Raw genomic sequence first — 24,565 nt, forward strand, 5'->3', positions numbered from 1 at the left:
CTTTAATTGAGTCTCGAAAGCGTGAAATGAAGCTCATTAACCATCAAGAGTTAAATTATTTCGCCATTTGAAAATAGCCGATCTACAAGCTCAGTGTTGTGATGTGGCACATTGTGCTTAAGTAGATCTACCATTTTCAAAAGATTTCTATACATTTGAAAACTTCTGAAACAGAAATGGGACATTCCTCATAATGAGTAGGCTACTTAATACTTGTGGTACATTTTAGTGCCAATATATTGTACTTTTTACATTGCAGTAGGCTATTCATACTAAGGACTATATATATATATATATATATATATATATATATATACCTCCCCTCGTAAGTAAGACATGAGTTTTTCCACCACTGGTTTTTAACACGTTCTAAAGTGTTTTGTGGTTGCACTGCTTGCAGGTGTAGCACCATCGCCATCTCATCATGGCCTCCTCGCCCTCCTCCACCTCCACCCCGTTCACCTCCAGCGGCCGCTCTTCACGCTCCGCTCCCCGGTCCTCCGGTGGCCGTGCGTCCTCCCATTCCTCCCCGTCCGCCACCGGCACCGGGGTCAGCCCGGCTCGTCTCTCCCGAGTCCAGGAGAAGGAGGAGCTGCAGCACCTCAACGACCGCCTCGCCAACTACATCCAGCGCTCCATCGAGCTGGAGAGCCAGAGGTGAGATTGATTGAAAACTAGGGTTGTTCCGATCACGTGAGCGGGGGGCGATCACCCAAAAAAAAACGTGATCGGGACATCCGTAGGCCTAGTATCAATATTATACATCCATATCATGATATTAGACTGGATATTGTGATTTTGGATATTGTGATATGGCATAAGTATCTGGATCGGGAGCAAATTACATGTGATCAGGACATCCCTATTGAAAACTTTACTAACAGTTTGCAGAAACGGGCACAGGAAAGTTCAAGTCTGCTAAGATGATTAAAACCTAAGAAAGCACTAGGCTTGTTTCCATTGTGGTCCTTCATATTCAATTCATCAGAACATTTAATGACAAATATACAGTACTATGCAAAAACAACACAAACTGTTGGAAATCATTTACTTTTATTTCTACAGGGGCTAGTTTTGAATTGCAACCACCCATAAGGGCTCTTTGAGAGCCGTTTTGAAGGAGAGTAGGGATTCTATACACATCGCTCTGTTTTTACTAAAACTACCGTTTCAGTGGTCACCTTATCACCTAAAACTGGAGTATGTACAGTACAGTATAGGCCCTTAAATCCATCTCAACCTATCAAAATGTGCTAGTAAGTGTGTTGTAGGGGTGAGTCCAAGCAGTATGTCATGACTGTCATGAATTCTCTGTCTCTAGTGCCCTGTTCTTAGATTGTATTGAATGTTGTTGTTTTGTGTATTTTTTACTATAATCTGGCTGCAAACCAATTTCCCGCAAGGGACAATAAAGATAACCTTGAACCTTGTACAGTAGCCTGGAGTGACTAGTTTGTTTTTGCATGTCAGGTCGTCCATGGCGCTGCTCCTCGACGAGAACGAGGAGTCGAAGACCCGGGAGCTGAGCACCGTGCGGCGGCTCTATGAGACGGAGCTGGCCGACGCTCGCAAGTCCCTGGACGAGACGGCAAACGACCGGGCCCGGATGCAGATGGAGGTCGGAAACCTGTCAGAGGAGCTCACCAAGCTCAGAGCCAGGTGACCGATTCTACGAATGTATTAACCGTTTGCGAATGGCACGTTCCATCAATCCATCCATTGAATCCATCTTACTGCTTATCCAAAGTCTGCTTGCGGGGGCAACAGCTCCAGACTTCCTCTCCACACAACATTAGTAACTTTCAATGTTCCATGAACTAAACATGGTGAACAACGTTACGTATCATTAATGTGGAGGGAAAAAAAACTGTTTAAAATTAAATAACGGTTTGCAACAAAAAAAGCACATTGGTGTGATTTATACAAATGGTGCTAACCACTTCAACTCCGGTCAGAGGCCAAAGTCTCTTCGCCAAAAATAGCCGATTTTACAAGATTTTCTTTTTTCTCAGGAACCAGAAAAAGGAGAGCGACCTGGCTCATGCTCTGACTCAGTGGAGGAATCTGGAGGAAGCGTTCAACCAGAAGGACGCAGACTACAGCACCCAGCTAGCGAAGACCAAGAGGTTGACCACTGACGTTGATGAACTCCAAGCTCAGCAGAAACATGTATGTAATGCATGTCTTTTTACCAACTTTCCCCAGTGCTGTTAAAGGGTAAGAGCACTTTAGCAGAGGTTGAGTTGTGTACATGCCTTGCCATGATGCAACTCCAAATGTGGAAGAAAGTTTAAAAAAAAATTGCTCCATTGATTAGAAATTGATAATTCAAAATATGCTCCTCATTGACTTACATCAGGGGTATTCAACTTAGATTTGGCCGGGGGCCACAACTGTAGAATGATTGTGTGTGGGGGGCTGCAAAATCTGTGCGTTCTCAAAATGCATTTTGTGTTCAAACGCAAAGATTTATGTAATTTGTGCACAGTATGAGCACAGGGTGATATGTCTACAAGTATGTGCTACCTTTAAATAGATGTAGACCTATTTGACAGTGCACATAATTGCCTTGACATTAACTGACGAGCACACACACACACACACACACACACACACACACCAGCAGTACTCTAGTCTAAAGTGACTGGTGTCTGTCTCGTTTCTCTCCAAAAGCCCTTGCATATGATTAAGGATTACTGTCATTATGATAATCTCACTTTATATCGCACATACCATACCTGCAACTTTCATTAGCTCTTAACCCCCCACACTCTTTTAGTACATAAAAAAAACAAACCCAAACTAAGATGATTCAGACAATATAGAGCATCACCAAAACTCATGTTTTATTTTAGTTTTTCTTTTTAAATGTTAATTTCCTGTTTATATTACAATTTAAGATCTGGATCCACTGTTTCACGGATCCAGTCCAGGTTTTCTTCCTAATAAAAATGGACCTAAATAAAACCTGAACCCATTGCTAACATTTTTAAAGATGCTTGGTAATAAATAAATGACTAATTGTATTGTGTTACGTGTGTTAGTTGGATGCAGTGTTGGCGGACACCAAGACCCAGATGAACTCTGAGATGCTGAGGCGGGTGGACATTGAGAACCAGATGCAGACCATGAAGGAGTCGCTCGACTTCGAGAGAAACATCGGCAAGGAGGTACGCCTGTCTTTCACCTGTATTACATTGATCATTGATCATGGTCGAGTCGGTCGACTGTTGTCCTCTCTGGACTGTTCTGACATCATTCTGACGTCTGCATAGACTCGAAAATGCGTCAATGTAAAACTAGCTGTTGCAGGTATAAAAACAATACAGATTCCGCAACATCATGACATATTTACCTCAAACTGTATGTATCGTTTACAAACTAGCTGTCAGAGATTCTATCCAGTGTGTAATTAGTTTCCTGCCGTGCGAGAGGGCAGTTTCGCCGGGCATGGCCGCTATGTCGGACCTGGGAGTTGGAGCTGTGACGCACGCATGCGTTCTGCAAGTTATCTCCATATTACAGATGGGATGGTTGTATTGTCAAGCAGCAGTTGGTAGGGCCGTTCCTATTTAAATTTCTGTCCCACGATGTTTGTAACCCATTTTTGTTTTTCACCCGGTGCCAATTGTAGTGCTGTAATCCTGGGAGCTACTCTCCCTCTGCCAACCTGGGGAGAGCCCTGAACTGGGCTCATGCTTCCTCCTTCAATGCATGAGGAGTGAGCCAGGCCACTTGTGGTAGGACGGGCCATTGCAGCATCATCTGATTATTTCTATTGTGCGCGTGCAGGAGATTCACGAGATCCGGCGTAAGCATGAAAGCCGCCTGGTGGAGGTGGATTCAGGAAGGCGTGCAGAGTTTGACACCAAGCTAGCCGAGGCCATGCAGCAGCTCCGCCAGGAGCACGATGTACAGATCGGTCAGTACAAAGAGGAGCTGGAACGCAACTTCAATGCCAAGGTACGAGAGGCACGCACGCACACACGTGCACAGAAACGCACACGCACAGGCACATACACAATACTGTAACTGCCAATGCCAAGGTACACACAGCAACGTTAAAGGACAACTTTGTTTGTTTTTCAAACTGGTTCATGTTTTAGGTTGGAGGTGACAAACTGACATATTGAGCCTACAACACAGTATGGTATCTCGCTAGTATCCCCCTTCACATTCAGTAGATCCCATGTTTTGTGGCCACATGTAATTTCCTGGGGTCTAGTAGGACTAAAGTAAATGATAAAGAAAACGCCAACATTTTGTCAAATATTGCTAAAACGAAAGCAGCAAATGAATAAAAACACTCTAAATACTTTCTCTATACAACCTAGAACATGAACCTTGGTGGAACAAAAAAAAAGTTGTCCTTTAACTCTATCTCTACCGCTAGCTGTTAGCATAAACCCCAGCTCCAGGGGCCAGCATACACGCTCACTTTAAGACGACAGTGTTTGCCCGCCCCCCACACATTGTTAGAGTTAAGTGCCTGTCGGCTCAGGATGTGAAGGCTACTGCAGATTTCCACGAGGTGTACACATACATGGCTGTGCTTACTTGTTGGAACGACGCGAGATGACATGGCCTTGGCCTTGCATACAAACACGCATCACACTTTTCTTCCAGATTCTTTTAACCAACTCTCTTTCGAATGTTTTCAGTTTGTTACTTTAACAATTATCTTTCTAAGCTCTCGTGTCAAGGAGCCACATGCAGCAGGCATTTTGTGCAGGAAAACATTAGAGCACAAGGCAGTGCAGTCAGCCGAGGCAAGATGGCGGTGACGGCAGTAAAAGAGGTAGTCAACGTGACGCCGTGTTCACACTAGTGGCGACAAAGCACCGCGCTACGAGCTGTTTTCAATGGAAGTCGGTGACGAGAAGCTTCAAACTGATGCCCGGCACTTTATATTTTGACTTAAGACTAGTGGCTACAAATAAGTTCAGCTGGCTTTGACTTTGTTCAGTACTCCAGTTTTTCATTTACACATTGTGGCTTGTGCAACGCTGATCTTTTGGCCCGACCGTTCACACCATTTGCAAGTGACTAGATCGGATCACAGAACTTTGTGTTGCAGCCTGAATCAGATCTGTGTCACATCTAGATTGGAATCCCATTTATTTAAATAAGTCTAAACACAAATGAGTCACATGGAATCCGATTTAGATCAGGTTACTGCGTTCAGACTGAGACGGATCTCCTGATATTAGTTTTTGAATCTGATTTGAAACCACCTCTGAATGTGGCTCGAGTCGCATTTGTAAAAATCTGATTCCATGTGACTTGTGTTTAGAGTGGACTTATTTAAACGGATTCCAGTCTGGAGGTGGCACAGATCTGATTCAGGCTGCCAGTGTAAATGGGGCCTTAAACGGGGTTAAACTTGGAGACAATGTAGCTGAAAAGGCGTTGGTTGTTGTGTTGTCGCCACTATTGTGAACGCCGCATTAAGAAGTGAAACCTAGGCCAGAGAGTCTGTGTAAAGGAAGACTGACTGTATCATGTCTGTTTCCCAGCTAAAATGCTCAATGATATGAATCCCATCTTGTCACGCACACAAATGTATTTTAGTTTTGAGTGTTTCAGAAGCAATCATTGATGTGTATATATGCTGTATGTTTGCTTCCAACCCTCTGCGTACTGCAGCTGGAGAACGCCCAGCAGACTGCGTTGAGGAAGGGCGATGCCGTCAACGCCACCCAGGATGAGTTGACCACAACCAAGGTCCGCATGGAGACCCTCAGCGCACAGCTGCAGCTCTACCAGAAAGAGGTTGGTAGCCTAAACCAGGATAGACGGGAATAGTTGTAAATCTGGGACATTTGTATGCAAAAGTTCAAAACATCGTACTAGTGCATGCTACATTAGACTTAGAAGCTCAGCCAAAGTATTTCAATTTTTCAAAACTGCACAATAATTTAGAAACTGTAGATCACAAGGGCTATGCAGGTAGATCACATGACATGCCCCTAAAAAAGTATCTGACACTTGAATTAAGGTGACTTGATTCATTGATCAAAAAGGGCCTGTCAGCTCAAACCCACAAAGCAATGTTTTTTTTTCTAGTGTTGCTGTGCACAAACGCCAGTAGCATTACAGATAAATACAAAACTACCTATTCCAAGTGCATTTGACTTATATGTAACACCAGTATATATACAGTAGTTTAAATATGGAATATAATATTCCATATTTAAACTATTTTCAGCAATGGTATAATCTTTTTTCAGTAGGTAAAGGTAGGATCTTGTTGAGACAGTCATTTTGAAAGTAGCTCTCAGGTCAAAGTGTGGGCATTTTAAAATGTGTGATGACAGAAGGTATGCACGTGACATCATCGTACCCGGACGTTATGTGGGAACGCCTACCTATTGGCAAAACTACTTTCTGGCCTTGACAGCCAATACATTCAAACAGAAAAGTCCTATCTGACTGCATTTAAATGACCTTCAACAACATTAAACTCACTTGCATTGGCAAAAGGGGGGTAGGAGTTTAATACTTCATCCTACTCCTTTTTGGACATGGATTTATTTATTATTTATTTTGACGTTTGAAATGCAACTCATCCATTCTTCTGTGTGCAGAAAGCGGCCCTGGAGGGCCGGGTCCAGGACTTGGAGCGGATCCTGGACAGAGAGAGGGAGCTGTGGAGCCAGAGGCTGGCCCAGAAGGAACAGGACATGCAGGGCATGCAGGCCAAGATGCTCCGACAGCTGGAAGACTACGAGAGCCTGCTGGACGTCAAGCTGGCGCTGGACATGGAGATCAACGCCTACCGCAAGATGTTGGAGGGAGAGGAGCAGAGGTAATGACCTCTGACCCTGGAGGGAGAGGAGCAGAAGTAATGTTCTTTAACCCAAATTCTAATACCCAGAATCTCGGGTATTGGAACACTTGCACTCGATCGCTCCAGCCTGGCGGTGTTGTGGTGAAATTGGTGACCTGCCGAAATATGTGACCATCTTGACAAATTAAATCAAAACTAAGCTATGATGACAAACTATGACAAAACATACTGCCAAGAAAATGGCCGCTCTACAAGCTCAACGTGTCGCTGGAGACTCCCTTTTTTGCTGAGTGTGCGTGGGAATCGATGGTCGCTGATGGGGCTTTTGTTTTACAGGTTAACTCCACAAAAACAGGTTAGGGTTAAGTTTAGGCATAGTTTTTGTGAGGTTAGGGTTAGGTGTCACTCTCAGAAAAGGGCAGATCTAACTGTACAAGCTCACAACATGACACGTTCCCATGTCTTCCAGACTGCAGCTGTCGCCGAGCCCCGCCCAGCACTCGGCGGTGGCGCGGACGCACGCGCACGGTGCGCGTAGGCTGAAGGGGAAGAAACGCAAGATGGAGGAATCCAGCGGCGGTACGCCGGCCTACAAGATGTCCACCAACTCCACGGCCTGCGGTCCCGTCAGCATCGATGACGTCGACGTAGAAGGCAACTACGTCGTACTGAAGAACAACTCTGACACGGTAAGATGCTCCGTCAACTGTTGTGTGGATTTTGCGCCGTATGGTTGCAACTTACTCCGTATGGTTGCAACTAGGGATGCACCGATGTATTGACCACATATCTGTATCTGATATTTTGCCGTTATCAGTCAGTATGTGCAAATAAAACTGACATTAACCGATGGCAGTAGCCAATCTTTATCTGTTGTTGATAAGCATACATTTTTGCGTTGGCTACGTTGGGGTGTGTGTGTGTGTATTTGTTTCCCCTGGCACAAAAGGGGGAAATAAAAACTAAAACTTATATCTGTATACTTATCGGCATCGGCTAAATTGTTATTTTAAACATCTGTATCGGCCAAGAATTTCCATAATTGTGCAACCATACGAAAGATGGAACTAGGGATGCAACATCTCAGCTACCTGGTCTCTACACTCTCCGTCTCCGGTCTAAAGCAAAGACTGAAGTTTGTCATCAGTTCTGGATGATTATGAATGTTTAAACGTAACAAACCTTGTTTTAGAAAAGAAGAAATGTATTGGGTTCAATTCTGTCTAGTTGGTGTGTGTTAACCCCTAGTCGCCTGCTAACATTTCCAGGAGCAGCCACTAGGGGGATGGGTGGTCAGAAGGACTCACCCGAGCATGGAGAATGTGTCCTTCCACATCCCTCCTTCCTGTGTCCTGCACGGAGGCCAGACACTCACTGTAAGTTCTACTGTACATCATTGTACTGGCACTCACTGTACTCTTCTAAGTTCTAACCCAGTGGTTTAACTCTTTTCATATCAAGGTCTATTATTTATTCAGCATTTGAGCCATGGAACCACCATTTGATGATTTTGATTTAGCCTCTCAGACCAAATATGATGTTGTCCTTGGAATGATTTTTGTCCACAATTCCATGCTGTATTGATGTTGGTACCATAAGAGTCGTAACAAGCTAACTCTCTAATTGCATGGACATCTTGTAAATTAAGTAATGCAGATCTGCTTAACAATACTTTAACTCTTTTGCATAATGGGATTTACTGTAATGCTTAAGAGGTGTGTGTGTGTGTCAGATCTGGGCAGCAGATGCAGAGGTGGAGACTGACCTTGGGAACATGGTCATGCAGGGTCACACAAGCTGGGGTCCAGTCACTGATGTAAGGGTGATCCTCCTCACCCCCGACCAGGAGGTAAGGTTAAAACGTTCACTTAATCCTTTTTGCAAAAGAAAATATATGTTAATGACGTTTGACAACTACATGTTGTCTCAGTAAGACAGCCCTCCCCCTATCCACAAGGAGCTGTGCACCAAAGCATTATGGGAATTGTAGTCCAGCAAGGAAGTGAGCCCAGTGTCTATGACATCAGACACTGGGCTCACTGCTAAAATATCAAACCATATATTACCCTCAGGAAAGTGTTAAAAATCTTCTAAACCTCATTAAAGTATATTGTTTTTGCAAAAAGGGTGAAGTGTCCCTTTAAACTTAAAGGTTTCATGACCTCATTTACACCCAAACAACCTGAACTTTATACATTCAGGCCCCTTTTCCACCGGTTGGTTCCCAACGGGAACCGGTTCAGTTCTTAGTCCAGGAGCCAGGGCTCCAAAATTGGAACATTAATTATGAATTGAGTGGGTAAAACCATACCTAGATTATCACCATGGAACTTCCCCAATTGAGTACTTATTACAAATTAAATGTTTTTAAATATGCAAATGAGGCATTATGTAGGAAAATATGCAAAATAATAGAAAATATGAAAAAGCTACTATTGTGGAAGTGTTATCATGTATTAATTTACTTGTATTGATCCTAGTATAAACAATTTAATATAAGACTAGTTTTTCCCACCAATTTTGGAGCTCTGGCTCATGGACTAAGAACCAAAAAGAACTGAACCGGTTCGCATCGGGAACCAACCAGTGGAAAGGGGGTCTCAATGGATTTCTGTAGTTTTCTGAACCCTTTTGAGCTGCAATGAAGAGGCAAACATGCCTCAACAGTGACATCAGCTGGCAAATCCCTATATATATATATATATATATATATATATATATATATATATATATATATATATATATATGGGATTTGTGGAGTTTTACCAGACGCCACAGGCAAATCAGAGCACTTGTTTGAGCCAGAAAACTACAGAAAATCTACTAAATGTTAAGTTCATGTTTTTAGGGTGCACTTGAGCTCAGAAAACCATCTCTCTTGGCGCAGTGAGCCGCAGCCGCGACACGCTCGGGAATCATTTGTAGTCTATCTAACCTAATCTATGTTAAAAACAAATCCGGATCGTATCTGCTCTTCTCTGCTGACATCCAGGAGACAGCGGAGCGCCATGTGGTGTGTGTCCAGGCCACAGGTGAAGAGGAAACCGGCATGTTCCGCGAAGAGTACATGGAGGGGCATGATGTACAGCGTTTAAGGAGACCGGTAAGCACTATGCATACATGGACGGATGTGATGTACAGAGTTTAAGGAGACCGGTAAGCACTATGCATACATGGACATACATTACCACTGTGCTCTGCTCTGGTGTGATATCCACTAGGATCAACAATACTGTAAAAGTAGTGGGTCGCACTCAGAGTGGCAAGAGTGAGTTGGGGAAGAGACAGCGGAGACGGCACTTGTTTCACCTGACGAATATGACTGATCATTTCTTGTTTATATGTCAGATAAACGTTTCAGCTATCCAGCAAGTAAATAATAATGTCAACGCACTCTTGCAACTCTGAATGCGACCCATTACATTTATTAAGGCATGCACATAAAGCCATCCAAACCCAAACGTAAACACATTAAACTAATCTCTAAAGCCAGACTTATCGCTTCCACGATGTTCGAATGCTACGTTTGTAGTTCCGCCCCGTAAAGGAGAAACTCGTCTGCTCTTGAGATCAGAAGTATTATGCAAACAAGCAGTGCGGCATTCACAAAAATATATGGCCAGGGAGATGGCACAGGACATCCATTTTATTTTGTACTCCTCGGAGCTTCCGAGGTCGACTGTTAGGCGGAAGCGTTTGAAAATTGTGGAAGTTGTATCTCGAGACTATAGGCATCAACAGACGGTGGTTGTTGGCAATCGAAATGTTGACTAATTTCCACTGTTTACCGTCCCCTGCTGCGTGCTGTGAAGCCAAAGAAAAGGAAATCAATCTGTGACGCGTGTTATGTGTCTTGAGGTTAGTGCAGGGGGACAAGCAAGCACTCTGCTGTAGTATGATAAGCGAGGAGGGCTGGGCTTTGCTTAATTGTCTATTCACAGCATGTATTGCCCCCCCTTCCCCCTCAAGTGTAATAGATTTTCCTGAAAAATGTCAACAGAACTAACTCATTCCATGTGGTTTTATTACATTCCATGATTTTTTTTTTGTTGCCAATCAATAACCCCCCCCCCCCAATGCTGTGCTGCATGTGCTATTTTAATGGTCATTGCTTGTCAATCAGTCCATGTTGGTGTTTATTTAGTTTTAGTCAGTATTTTTTAGTAACATTCCAGTCGTAGTTTTAAATCGATACGTCCATGTGTCTAATGTGTTGTATTTTTCTAGGATTCATCTGCAGAGGCGAGCTGTGCCATTATGTAATATTACCTGGACCCCCTTCCACCTCGCACTGAATCTTTGTACCTGGATGGGCTGCCTTTAGCTTTGGAACTTTTTATTCCTTGTGTGTGAACATATTATACAATTTTAATGGATGTTGTTGGTTTGCATAATAAAGATTTTTCTAACGCAAATTCTGTTCATTCATCCATCGTCTTGCTGCTTCATTGGAACTGCAGAGGTGTAACGGATTTAGTGGCATCTTTGTGAAAAAGATTAGTTCTAAATGGATCCAACCATAGAGCTTAGATCCATTTAGAACTACAACCATGGAGGTGTGGAACAGGTGGCTGTACTCTAAACACAATGTCCTGTTTCACAAGTTTTTAAATGTATAAGAATCATAATGAAAATGGCAGATTTATTTATTAGATAGGCTATTGTCAAATCAATGGCCAAAATGTATATATACAGTGCCTTCGGAAAGTATTCACACCCCTTCACTTTTACCACATTTTGTTTTGTTACAGCCTCATTTCAAAATGAATTAAATTCGTTTTTTTCCTCATCAATCTACACACAATGATGAAGTGTAAAGTTTTCTCACATATTTTGTTAATTTATTAAAAATAAGAAGCTGGAAAAACACATGTACATAAGTATTCACACTCTTGACTTATACTAAGTTGAGGCACCTTTGGAAGCAATTACAGCCTTTTTGGGAATGATGCTACAAGCTTGGCACACTTGAATTTGGGGTATTTTCCCCCTTTCTCTGCAGATCCTCTCAAGCTCTGTCAGGTTAGACGGGGAGCATCGCTACACAGCTATTTTCAGGTCCTTCCAGAGATGCTCAATGGGGTTCAAGTCTGGGCTCTGGCTGGGCCACTCAAGGACTTTCACAGAGTTGTCCTAAAACCAATCCTTCGTTATCTTAGCTGTGTGCTTGGGGTCGTCGTCCTGTTGGAAGGTGAATCGTTGACCAAGTCGGAGGTCCTGAGCGCTCTGGAGCAGGTTTTCATCCAGGATGTCTCTGTACACTGCTCCATTCATCTTTCCCTCTATCCTGACAAGTCTCCCAGTTCCTGGGAGACTTGTTCTCCCCACAGCATGATGCTGCCACCACCATGCTTCACCGTAAGGATGGTATTTGCCAGGTGATGAGCGGTGCCTGGTTTCCTCCAGACTTAACGCTTGGCATTCAGGCCAAAAAGCTCTATTTTGGTTTCATCAGACAAGAGAATCTTGTTAATAATGGTCTGAGAGTCGTTTAGGTGCCTTTTGGCAAACTCCAAGTGCGCTGTGACGCCCGGCTGTCATGTGCCTTTTATTGAGGAGAGGCTTCGGTCTGGAGAAAACCAGGCACCGCTCATCACCTGGCAAATACCATCCCTACGGTGAAGCATGGTGGTGGCAGCATCATGCTGTGGGGATGTTTTTCAACGGCAGGAACTGGGAGACTTGTCAGGATAAAGGGAAAGATAAATGGAGCAGTGTACAGACATTCTGTCCTTAGCGCTCCAGAGCGCTAAGGACCTCCGACTTGGTCAACGATTCACCTTCCAACAGGACAACGACCCCAAGCACACAGCTAAGATAACGAAGTATTGGTTTTAGGACAACTCTGTGAAAGTCCTTGAGTGGCCCAGCCAGAGCCCAGACTTGAACCCCATTGAGCATCTCTGGAAGGACCTGAAAATAGCGGTTCAGCGACGCTCCCCGTCTAACCTGACATATTATCCATATTCAGACCGCAGCCATCTTGCCAGCAAGGTGAGAGCCCATTCATCCAAACAAAGTCCTCTAATTATATTAAACGTCAATCACCAACATTGCAGCTGTAGGGAAAGCTTGAATTAAATAAAATCTACACTGATATCCAAGCTGCACACTGACTACTTTACATTGCATCTCAGTGTTGTGATCATGAAGTGATATAATTATCTTTTTGCAGAAATGCGAGGGGTGTACTCACTTTTGGTGATTGGTGGCTCTGGACAACTGGTTCTTCATAATATGCCTATGAACGAACAAACATTGGCTTGTGATTGGCTGAGCAAAGTACATATTGAAGATAAAAGTAAGGGTGCAAATTGTGATTGGCCAGAATGAGATGTATGTTGCTGTATAAGAGGCGAGCGCCCCTCACTTTACACAGGTGTGATTTTTGTATTTAAAAAACTGGGAAAATGGCCGACAAAGAGCTTGTAGATCTATTCACTATTGTGCGACACTTTCATAATGAAGATATTACTTTACAAAATACAATGGTATGCTATAATATGAATAACAAGTAATTAGATATTTAATAGTATAACAAATTATGCTTTTATAATGGTTAGTAAAATATACTTTATCGTCTTTCAAATGAAACCTTGGATGTCCAAAAAGGAATAGCACAATTACAAGCTCACAACGCATCGCAATGTGACACGCTGTGACCTTGTAGATCTGCTATATTCACTAACAAGTTTAACTAGAAATGTCGCAATTTTGGAAGAATTGCAAAGCGTGGTTGCCGCAATCGCTTATATAGGCCCCTCCCACACATTTTTGCTAGCCAATTAGAATGTCACGTCACCCCTGTGATCATGCAAGTAATTTGGAGGGGATTTATCCCCCCCCCCCCAAAAAAAGAAATAAATCTGCAACAAACGGTTACACTTTTTGCATTTGCTGTGCAAATATACAACAGATCTCTTAGCAAAATACAAGCACACGATTCCTGATGAAGCCGGTCGATTTGACATATGGCTCGAGTGTGTGCGGCAAAAACTGTGGGAGGAGTAGCGCAGCAAAGTATCCTCATTTACAATAACAATAGTCTGGTTGCCCTGTTAGGGCAACCACACTAAATAACCACACGTTTCAGATAGGATAAAATATGTTTCTTGTCTTTTTACTTAAAAACAAATTTCCTTTTCATCACAGCCAAGTTAAGAAATGGATGAATCATTAATAAAAACGTTCTTGAAATGCCTAACTGGGTAATTAAACATTATGGATCAATCATAGCGACATGATATTATGGCACAAAACCAAAGACATGGAATCTCAGAATGGCAAAGCCAAAAAGGACTAACAAAAAGCATAATGAAACAAATCATTTACCGTATATCATACTGTCTGCAGGCCTCGAGGGTAAGCATATAGAATGCTTATAAAGTGCTATCATGTATATTAAATTAAGACACAGTACATAACAACTGCTCTATATTCTGTTATTCTTGAGATGATTTCTTTTTTTGGAAGCTGATCGAAATCACTTTCATTCATTTGCTCCTTTTAATTTTTCCTTGCAAGAATAAGCCACAGTATTTCATATAAATATTATATCAACAGTGTTATCCTCGGTCCTTCAGATCCTTCTGTCTTTGAAATGACAAAAAAATAGCATTTTGATGCACGATAATTGTACACGTCTGGGCCCCCGACGGGAGAATGCTTCAGTTCCCGCCAAGCGCGTTCAGCGGATCGTCGAATATGTTGGCCGGAGGAGGATCCTCGGCCGTAATCGTGTCCTGCGATGATGATGTCGGGGTTTTCCTGGACTTGCTGGGAGCCTTTGTCACGGGTTTTACCGAGAAGATATCATCTTTGGAGACAAAATGAACATGAAATAGTCTGTTAACCCATTTTGGGAGGGAACCCCTTTTGGTGTTTTAAAGTATTATTGTTATGCTTTAGCTATTGAAAAATAGCAGATCTACAAGCTCGGTGCCGCGCTACGAGCTGTAGGTCTGCTATTCTTTTTTAAACGTGGAGGTCCTTGACACGAAATATTTTGAGAACCACTGACATAGAAACATGGGTTTTTCAGAAAACTGTCCGGATTTAGAAGACATTTGTAGAATCGATGTTAATTTAAGTTGTTGATGTTTAAATTTTGAGAGTGTACCAAATGTACCCGTTAGGGTCCTCTCAGAGTTACAGACCCATAAGGGTCCATTTGGTTCCTAACTATCATTTAGCTGGGGACCACCTGGAACTCCCTCAAGGACCCCTAGGGTTCCCCGGACCCCACTTTGGGAACCACTGGGTTAGCATGCATAAATAGAAATGGCCAAAACTGCCTAGAGAGATAATGTCACTGGTAGAATCAGGGTTCTGACCACAGTCTTCCTCTGAGACGCAGAGTAGACAGAATGGGTAAGGGTGTCCTTTGACTGACTATGGCTGGATTGCCGAAACGTTTGTATTCAAATCTAAGGCATAATATGGAGAAATAATATTTAAAAGCGACCCTTCACTTGTACTTGTACTTACCCATGTCGTCGTCGAATATCGACTTGGTCTCCATCTTCTTCTTGGACTTGTCTTTTGGTTTTGCGCTGGGCGTCAGGTCAGCAAAGATGTCAACGTTGTCGTCGAACAGGCTGGCGTCGAGGGACTGAGCGGTCTGCTTCTTATCGAACAGGCTGGTGTCAGTCTGCTTCTTATCGAACAGGCTGGCGTCGAGGGACTGAGCGGTCTGCTTCTTATCGAACAGGCTGGCGTCAGTCTGCTTCTTATCGAACAGGCTGGCGTCAGTCTGCTTCTTATCGAACAGGCTGGCGTCAGTCTGCTTCTTATCGAACAGGCTGGCGTCAGTCTGCTTCTTATCGAACAGGCTGGCGTCAGTCTGCTTCTTATCGAACAGGCTGGCATCCTGAGCGGTCTGCTTCTTATCGAACAGGCTGGCATCCTGAGCGGTCTGCTTCTTATCGAACAGGCTGGCATCCTGAGCGGTCTGCTTCTTATCGAACAGGCTGGCGTCAGTCTGCTTCTTATCGAACAGGCTGGCATCCTGAGCGGTCTGCTTCTTATCGAACAGGCTGGCATCCTGAGCAGTCTGCTTCTTATCGAACAGGCTGGCGTCCTGAGCGGTCTGCTTCTTATCGAACAGGCTGGCATCCTGAGCGGTCTGCTTCTTATCGAACAGGCTGGCATCCTGAGCGGTCTGCTTCGTATCGAACAGGCTGGCGTCCTGAACGGTCTGCTTCGTATCGAACAGGCTGGCATCCTGAGCGGTCTGCTTCTTATCGAACAGGCTGGCGTCCTGAGCGGTCTGCTTCTTATCGAACAGGCTGGCGTCCTGAGCGGTCTGCTTCTTATCGAACAGGATGGCATCCTGAGCGGTCTGCTTCTTATCGAACAGGCTGGCATCCTGAACGGTCTGCTTCGTATCGAACAGGCTGGCGTCCTGAGCGGTCTGCTTCTTATCGAACAGGCTGGCGTCCTGAACGGTCTGCTTCGTATCGAACAGGCTGGCGTCCTGAGCGGTCTGCTTCTTATCGAACAGGCTGGCGTCTTGAACGGTCTGCTTTGTATCGAACAGGCTGGCGTCGTCCAGGGACTGAGCGCTCTGCTTCTTGGGAGCTTTAGGCACCGAGGTAACTTCATCCTGGGGGACAACAAAACACACAAGAATCCAAAACACTTCTTGGTTAGTCTGTTTTAAACATGTGTGTCAAAAGGTTAGCACCAAAATAACAAAAATAATAAATAATAATATTTAAAAGTACTATTTAAACTAAAATGGATTATTTGTTATAATCGATTAAATGGATTAGTCCTATTAACAGTTAAAGTGTAGGGTTAGGAGCTACGTTTGGTAACTCTGTTATTTATGGGGGGTGCGTGGTCCTTTTTTGGGGAGAATCACTGCCCTACCTGGAAGATGACTGGTTGGGTCAGAGCACCGCTGCTCTTGGCTTCTTTGTTGAGCGTGAGCGCCGGGGCCCCAAAGATGTCGTCATCGTCTTCCTCCAGGAAGGACGACGAGGCCTTGGCCTTCTTCACCGTCGACCTCGGCTTGACCTTCCGGAAGAGATCGCCCTTGCCGTGGTCATCGAAGATGGACGGAAGCGCACTCGTCTCCGTCTTCGACTGCTGCGTCGCCACAGGTTTCTTGGCTGCGGTTCGGGAAGCGGGCCTGGCGTGGTTAGTGGCAGGCGTGGAGCCAAACAGACCGTCGGAGGCGAACAGGTCGTCCGGTTGGGGCGGAGGCGTGGCCTTGTGGTCGCTCCCCGTAGAAGAAGGCTTCTGTCCAGAGTGTGTGGACACTGGCAACGTGAGGACAGACGGTCTGCCTGGAGCAGCTACTGTTGGGTTGGCACAATCATGGCATTTTAGTTGATTTATTCTCCTCACAAAAAGTTTGGATAGTAATTACTATTGTATTTTATATCATTCCTATCGTCGATTAGTCGCATTTACAAACGAGGTATAACGTAGGTAAGTATTGTGCAATTGTGGAATGAGTAACACAATAATTTAAAATCACCCAAAATTGACTTCTGGTAATCATTCTCGTTTTGAGCAACCTGCCAGCAGCAGACGCCTGCCAGCAGGCGTCTGCTGTTGGCAAAAAGGTGCAAACATTTTGAGGAGTTTACTTGGTGATTAACGATTCATGTGTAGCGGTTTTTGTCTTTGAATATTTGGATTTTACTTTGTAAACGCATTGCACAGGACAGACTAGAATATACAAAGAATATGCTACTGATGGACGACCGGTAACCAATAATCAACATAAATACAGTACTATGGTCCAAACAAGCCATATATATTATACTTAATAATTGTATACTTTCAAAGAAATTGCTGTAATAGCCGATCTAGCGTGCACTGCAGATCATCTATTTCTGCAATGATTATGAAACTGCGTTTGACTCAAATAATTGCAATCAGGGGATTATTATTGTGGTCTCGGGTGGAAACCTCATGTTTGTAAAACTGTTACTTTTCAGGATTCAAATTCCCATGAGAGAAGATTCTTACGGCTCTAGCAGTGATTCTCAACCCGTTTAAATTCAAGGACCCCCTGTTTGACATGCATTAGTCTACGGACCCCCATTTAATGGCATGTCTATCTCTGGGACCCACAATTTATATTGTAAAATCAATGTTAATTTAACTCAGAGCGTACAAACATTTTGTACACTTTCAGAGTTACAGGCCCATAATGGTCCATTTGGTTCCAAACTATAATTTAGCCGGGGGCCCCCTGGAACTCCCTCAAGGACCCCTGGGGGTCCCCGGACCCCACTTTGGGAACCACTGCATTAGAATATGGAGATAAGAGGTTCCTGCCCACCTGGAGGTTGAGATGGCAGGGCGGTGCTGGAGGCGGAGTCAGCTAGAGTTGGACGGACAGTGGGCTGGACCTGAGGAGACGAGGCCATGGGGGACAGAGAGGGGGCGCGTCTGTCCTCGTCCAGGCCCAGGGTGTCCTCCTGCCCGTCCTCCCCAGACGTCTGCACAGCCTGTTGCCTCGCTGCTCTGGACTGGGGCCTCCGGCGCACCGAGCCTTTGGCACGACTCTGCCAGGGGGGGGGGGGGGGGGGGGGAGAGAGAGAGAGAGAGAAAAATATGTAAGTAATATGTAATAATTTGGGGACCCCCTCCCCCCCCGGGTGATCACTGGTATAACCCATTTTGGGTGGGAAGCCCTTTTGGTGTTATGCTTTAGCTGTTGAAAAATGGCAGACCTACAAGTTCATAGCGCACCACTCGGTGGCGCGCTATGAACTTGTAGGTCTGATTATATTTATAAATCGGGAAAATGAGGTGCAAATCTTTAAATATATATTCTTTCAGAGCAAACGTTTTGTTTTGCTTCTGGTGGGGTCCCTGGAACAACATATTTTCAGATGGGAGTCCGCGGCCAAATACAGATAATTCTGGGGGTCCTTGGCATGAAAAAGGTTGAGCACCACTGACATAGACACAGGTTTTTCAGAAAACTTTTAGGATTCAGAAGAATTTTTTTCTCAGGTCTAAATGGGCCAAGGCTTGCCAGCTCCTCCCCGACCCACCTTGTTGGCGCTCTGCAGAGCAGCAACCTGGACCGGGCTCTCGAAGCCGGTGCCTCCCTCCCTGCCGTCCGTCTGGGGGGTCCTCACGGGGGTCGTGGGGCTGGGGGTCAAGCTGGAGCTGGACACCCCGGAGGAAGAGCCCGCCGTGGCCGGGCCCGGAAGCACGCCGACGGCCCCGGCGGGGACACGAGGCACGGCGCCGGGCAGTAAGGCAGCGGGGTTGATCGCGAGGTTGGCCTGGATGGGGAAAAGGAAACAAAACACCTCAGTGAAATATGGCCACTGTATAACTCCATTATACACACCATAATGAATATACGAGACACTGGAGGCATGCACTGGAGAGAAGAGGAACGACAGTCAGAAGGAGTAAGACAGAATATGTGTGCGTGAACAAGAGAGAGAGGACAGTGGAACAGTGAGGATGTACCGTAAGGAGTAGAATGTAGTGAAGGTGAAGGAGGTTAAATACCTGTGGTCAACTATCTTAACACAATTTGGGGCGGGAACCCCTTTTGGTGTTAAGCATTATGTCATGCTTTAGCTATTGAAAAATATTAATATATGTGAAAATGTGGTGCATCTTTGAATATATATTCTTTCAGAGCGAACGTTTTAAACGTTTTTAACGGGGGGGGGGGGGGGGGGGGGCGGTGGGGGGACACAACATATTTTCAGATGGGGGTCGACGGCCAATTACTAATTATTAATTTTTGGGGGTCCTTGGTCATGAAAATGTTTGACTGACATAAAAACATAGGTTTTTCAGAAGACATTCGTAGAATGGTCCTCAGGTCAGTGTGGAAGAGAGGTGAAGAAGAGAGTGCAGCCAGGGTGGAACAGATGGAGGAAAGTGTCTGTAGTGATTTGTGACAGAAGGGTGCCAGCCAGAGTGAGAGTGAACATGTAATAGGACGGTAGTGAGACATACTGTAAAGGCTTGGAAGCAAAACGGTGGCACTGACGGAAAGAAAAGGAGGCAGAGTTGGTAGAATTCACCCTTTGTCAAGTCCCGCCTTGTTCAACATAAACCCACCAAATTCAACATAAACAAGGCGGAACCAGGGTGGAACAAAGCAGAAAGAGCCTGCTGGTTAGTCAGTCAGGGTAATCAGAAGTTTGCAAAATAACAAATAAATAAACAAATACAAACTAGACTTAAGTTATGGAGGGACTAGTGGGTAAGAGATCCAGTAGAACTAAAAGACAAGTCGTTTGATTGTGTGCAGGACAGGTGTCACTCTCCGAACATAAGTGTGAGCTTGTAGATCTGCTATTCTCGGCACACAGCAGAGTATAAATCAGACATTTCAACGCCATCACGGAGGGCCAAAATACATTTTAGTCGACTAAATCAACTGTAGATTTAGTCGACTAAAATCTCATGTTATTATTAAGACAACTAAAACATTTCAGGTGACTAAAATATGACTAAAACTAAAGACTATGATTAAAACTACATACAAAGTCTGGCATAAATCACATGAACAAAAAGAGCATTGTTAACCCATTCTGTTTTTTTAAGCATTCTGTTATACCTTAACTATTGAAAAATAGCAGATCTACAAGGGGGGGGGGGGGGGGGGGGGGGGTTTCTGAAAACTTTTTTTAAAGAATAGACCTCAGGTCTAAAATGGGTTAAGTAGAATTACAGCCGTGCTGTCCTGTGTGTAAACTTTAAATTCCATGTTGAGGGAGTCCACAGAATCGTTGCTTCAACAGAGAGAGCTACAAGGTGTAAACGTGCGGAGGAAACATAGTAGGAAATATCAAAGTCTTTTCAGATGGAATAAAAGCAGAGAATGCTAAAAAAACAACACGTTACTTGGAGTTTTCCAATCCTTGATGCCACATGTCCCGAACGTGTGGGTATGTCCAGATAGTTGCCTCGCGGAGGCCTCTTTGTCCAGTGTCCATTCTGGGTCCGGAAACGGTACTTTTTTCAGCATTGACCACAGTAGACGGTCTGCTGCTGTGAATTTTACACCTCTCCCGCTTAGTGGAGAGTGTGGATAACTTTATTATTATTATTATAATGATTTAATTACTTGTTTTTACACAGAAACATAATGTGTGTCTTATAGCATCATATAGCATCATTTAAATGCTTAATTTGTAGTTTTAATGTGCAAATTAAACTTTTTTTCAATACTCTAGAGGGTACTCTTATTTTGAAGAGATCGTCCACCGGAAGCCTTAAATCTGTTCATTAGATCTGTTCACTAGACGCTGCCCAACATGCAGAACCTGCTCTCACTGAGTACTCCACACAACACTCTTCCTCGCAGCCGTGCGTCCATGACAAACGTAAGCCTTTGTTCCCCTGTCTCTGTATTGACTTGAATGTACTATGTCCATGCTATGTAATTGTCATTCCATATTGTCCTCTATTGTTCCACATGGTCTAGTGTTAAAACACACTATCACAATAAGAATATTACGAGAGCAACATTGTCTGTCTGTCTTCCAGACAGTGTTGACTCTTTTGTGATGCATGCATGGGCAGCAGCATAGCTCTGGTCCAGTCCTAAATATGCGCTTGCTGCCGTTGCATTAGAGCTATGGAACAGAGCTAGAGTGGGCAGTTGTCTGGAGGTTGGTTAAGGATTTCTGTCTTATTTATTCATACCAAAGTCTCACTCTGGTCACTGGTCAGGTCATCAGACAGGATCAGTCCTGTATAGGGAGGAGTGTACAAATGAAAGGATGTTTGACCTCGTCACCTTGTCTAGCAATACTCCAGTCCAGAGATGGATCCTGCAGTGTGAGCTGGACTCTTTCCACTGTGTAGTGTAGTTTCAATTTGCAGGAATCAGATGTGTTCAAGCTCTCAGCAGTTGAGGTTGTCTTATTTGTTCAGACCCTGAGTCATCTTACATATTGTCTCTTTTTCAACTCTTCCTCCATCATGCATCCTAGTTCAGAATATGGGACGGGATGTGTTTTGTTGCAAAGGAAAGGGTCACTTACTTTACCAGTGTTTATTGTCCAGGTTTGGCATGTTTTTATGGGCAAACAAACAAAGGAAACTCACTGCAATGATGGATTCAGTCCATTTGTTTAATTTGTCACAGCCACAGAAACATACAGAAAGAATAAATCAAATAAAACATTCTACAGGTACATAATAATCTTCAGCTTTTCCACAAACCGACAGACAAATATAAAAACTAAGGACAAATTATGGCTTTTTATTTGTTTTACATTAATGCCAGACACAGAATATAAATCAAAAATAAATAGTTACATGAATGGAAAAAAAGACACATTGTATTCATAATAAGCCATTTCACTATTATACAAATGGAGCGGTGTGGTACCAGGATATCGACAAACAAACAAACTTTTAGGACATGCTTTGCACTAATAGATCTTGACCTTGATATTCAGCTTCACTTTGGCAATCCAACTACAATTCTGAGAGTTTTAGTGAATACGTACAAGTCAAAAAGAAATTAATACAAATGATTTTACTCCTCTGAAATCCTTGCAGGTGTGGATGACAAATCTGGCAGAGAAACACGCTTTCCTCTCTGAGCATCTGAACGAGAAAAGAAAAAATTAATAAATAAGAAAATAACTAACCTCTGAACTTTAACACAGTTCAGAGGTCATCTGAGCCTGGGACCTGCATACCAACAGGACTGTAAGGATCAAATGAATAATTACTATAAAGACATAATACAATACGTACATAATGTGGTTGTTATCCCTTATGGCAGTAGTTCTCAACCATTTCAGATTTTCAATCCTATTTGAACTGGGGACCCCCCACTCTTCCACACATGGAATGTAGGGGCTGGGCATTCAAAGATAAAAATTGTGAAAATAGCAGATCTACAAGCTAAATTATGTGGGGAACCCCATGGGGATCCCAACCCACAGGTTGAGTACCACTGCCTTATGGTACAATATAAAAGTAAAGATTCACTACATTTAAATATTGCTTCCACATCGAAGCTAATGGACTAATGATGAACTGTGAAATTATGAGTGAGTGCATTTAGCATGTTTTATCCAGTCTGCTAAAGAAGCTTGATTCTATTGAGCAGCTGTCTGAATGTTCATTTCAATGGCCACAGAAATGACATGGCATATTATGTGGTAACATATCTTGCTCTGCACACTGAGAAAATACAACAGACATGGGCAACACATTAATCAGTGAAGATGAGAAAAGCTAGAGACCAATATTTGGGACACCAGCCATTATTTGACTTTTTTTTTACACCATTATCAGAAATTATGCAATTTGTCCTGATTTCCTGGCATCCCTATTTTGTTTTTGCCAAAATAGTCGTTCTACAAGTTAAGTTGAAGGCAGCATTTTTTTTAAATCTTTTGAATAGGGCATAAAAGGTTTATGTATTTATTTATTTTTATCTTTTCAACATTATCGGGATCGGCATCGGACACAAATCTGGCATTCGTAGGGCTCTATAAAAAAAGAAATGTTCTCTGTCTCCATGACCTGAAATAGTTGCCCTTGTCCCTGTTTAGTAGTACACATGACGAATCTGTATCCAACTGGTGATGGTAGTGGTGGTGGTAGCAGTTACTTGAAAGCCAGAATGGGCTACAATATAGCACATTTTTTATATATATTCTTCGTTCTTACAGTGAGACCGGTTTCATGTAGAGTAGACCATTGAACTCGATCATAATGTCCGATTTTACCCAACGCAAAGCAAACTACAGCTGATTATGGTTAAAAAGATTATGGTTAACGAGGTCAGGTGTCTGACTCTTCATCTGAACTGTAACAGCAGTGTTCAGTACGGGATACAGATATAAAATATTGTCTTTCTGGGACAGTGAAATGATATCGGTCATTGAGAAATAATCAAGTGCTTTACCAAGGCTAGTCATTGAAGCATGTCTAGTGCTGATAGGCCTAACTCAGATTCCATGTGTTTTCTTACCAACAACCATAGGACAGATCTATGCCACAAAGAGTTGGAAACAAATGTATTTTGGTACCTGAATGAATCCAGCTGTCGATGCATTTGGGAAATGGGTCATGCCTAATTTATACCATGTCATACGTTGGTGTTGCATGGCAAAGAATGCATCATAGAACGTGTCGTACGACAAAGGTATAAATCAGGCTTAGCAAAGGGCACTATGATTTAGAAGGAAACCGGTCCAAGATATTTAAAAAATAGTCAACAACACACCATGTCGAAAAGACACATTGAAACATTAAGCCCATAACAGAAAAATAACACAAACATGCAGTACGTCAGTCGAACCGTCGTAACAACACACAGACAGGAATGTGCGCATCAGTGATGCAACTAGAGCATTCGAATGCAACTAGAGCATTTCCCCATACCTTATAAGTTATTACTTTATATATATATATATATATTTGTTCTCATAGACTTTCTCATATCTATACAATAAGGTTTCTTAAACGGAAAACTAAACGTGAAGCCTTTTTGAGGGGTTAAAATGTAAAATCACAGACAAATGCGTGTGTGAAGTTTTGTTCAAAAGAATACTGTGGAAACGTCCAGTGCATGGTGTAAAAAATGCACGATTTATGGGCAAGTTAAATCACTTAAATGTAATGGAGAGTATATGCACATGCATCACTTTTCTACCGGGACACGCCCCCCTCATATAGATTGAGTGGTAAAACATTGAGCAGCATTTGAGTTTGGAAGCGCTCGTTGGAAATCACTCAAGGGCCCTGTGTACCAGCTGTTTCTAAATATCACAATGCAGGAGGCAGCAGGACGTTGCGAAAAAT

General features: G+C 43.4%; 3 protein-coding genes across 3 annotated transcripts; 2 read left to right on the forward strand and 1 right to left on the reverse strand.

The window, feature by feature from the left end:
* Nucleotides 1–424: 424 nt before the first annotated feature.
* Nucleotides 425–6,812, forward strand: LOC310857173 (lamin-B3-like; the record flags this gene model as incomplete). Its single annotated transcript, XM_083762784.1, has 7 exons — nucleotides 425–657; nucleotides 1,471–1,659; nucleotides 2,013–2,169; nucleotides 3,045–3,170; nucleotides 3,793–3,963; nucleotides 5,647–5,772; nucleotides 6,588–6,812. The coding sequence occupies 7 exons, from the start codon at nucleotides 425–427 to the stop codon at nucleotides 6,810–6,812; spliced, it is 1,227 nt and encodes a 408-aa protein (XP_083618910.1).
* Nucleotides 6,813–7,248: 436 nt separating this feature from the next.
* LOC310857174 (lamin-B3-like) lies at nucleotides 7,249–11,053 on the forward strand (the record flags this gene model as incomplete). Its single annotated transcript, XM_083762785.1, has 5 exons — nucleotides 7,249–7,479; nucleotides 8,059–8,166; nucleotides 8,523–8,639; nucleotides 9,783–9,893; nucleotides 11,018–11,053. 5 exons carry the CDS (start codon nucleotides 7,249–7,251, stop codon nucleotides 11,051–11,053), a joined length of 603 nt encoding a protein of 200 aa, XP_083618911.1.
* Nucleotides 11,054–13,946: 2,893 nt separating this feature from the next.
* LOC310857175 (uncharacterized protein) lies at nucleotides 13,947–21,720 on the reverse strand (the record flags this gene model as incomplete). Its single annotated transcript, XM_083762786.1, has 6 exons — nucleotides 13,947–14,606; nucleotides 15,278–16,394; nucleotides 16,664–17,094; nucleotides 18,090–18,315; nucleotides 18,811–19,047; nucleotides 21,688–21,720. The coding sequence occupies 6 exons, from the start codon at nucleotides 21,718–21,720 to the stop codon at nucleotides 14,458–14,460; spliced, it is 2,193 nt and encodes a 730-aa protein (XP_083618912.1). The 3' UTR covers nucleotides 13,947–14,457.
* Between the last annotated feature and the right edge of the window lie 2,845 nt (nucleotides 21,721–24,565).

This window comes from Protomyctophum parallelum (genome assembly GCF_964188405.1).
Source record: "Protomyctophum parallelum genome assembly, chromosome: 4".
Taxonomy (NCBI): domain Eukaryota; kingdom Metazoa; phylum Chordata; class Actinopteri; order Myctophiformes; family Myctophidae; genus Protomyctophum; species Protomyctophum parallelum.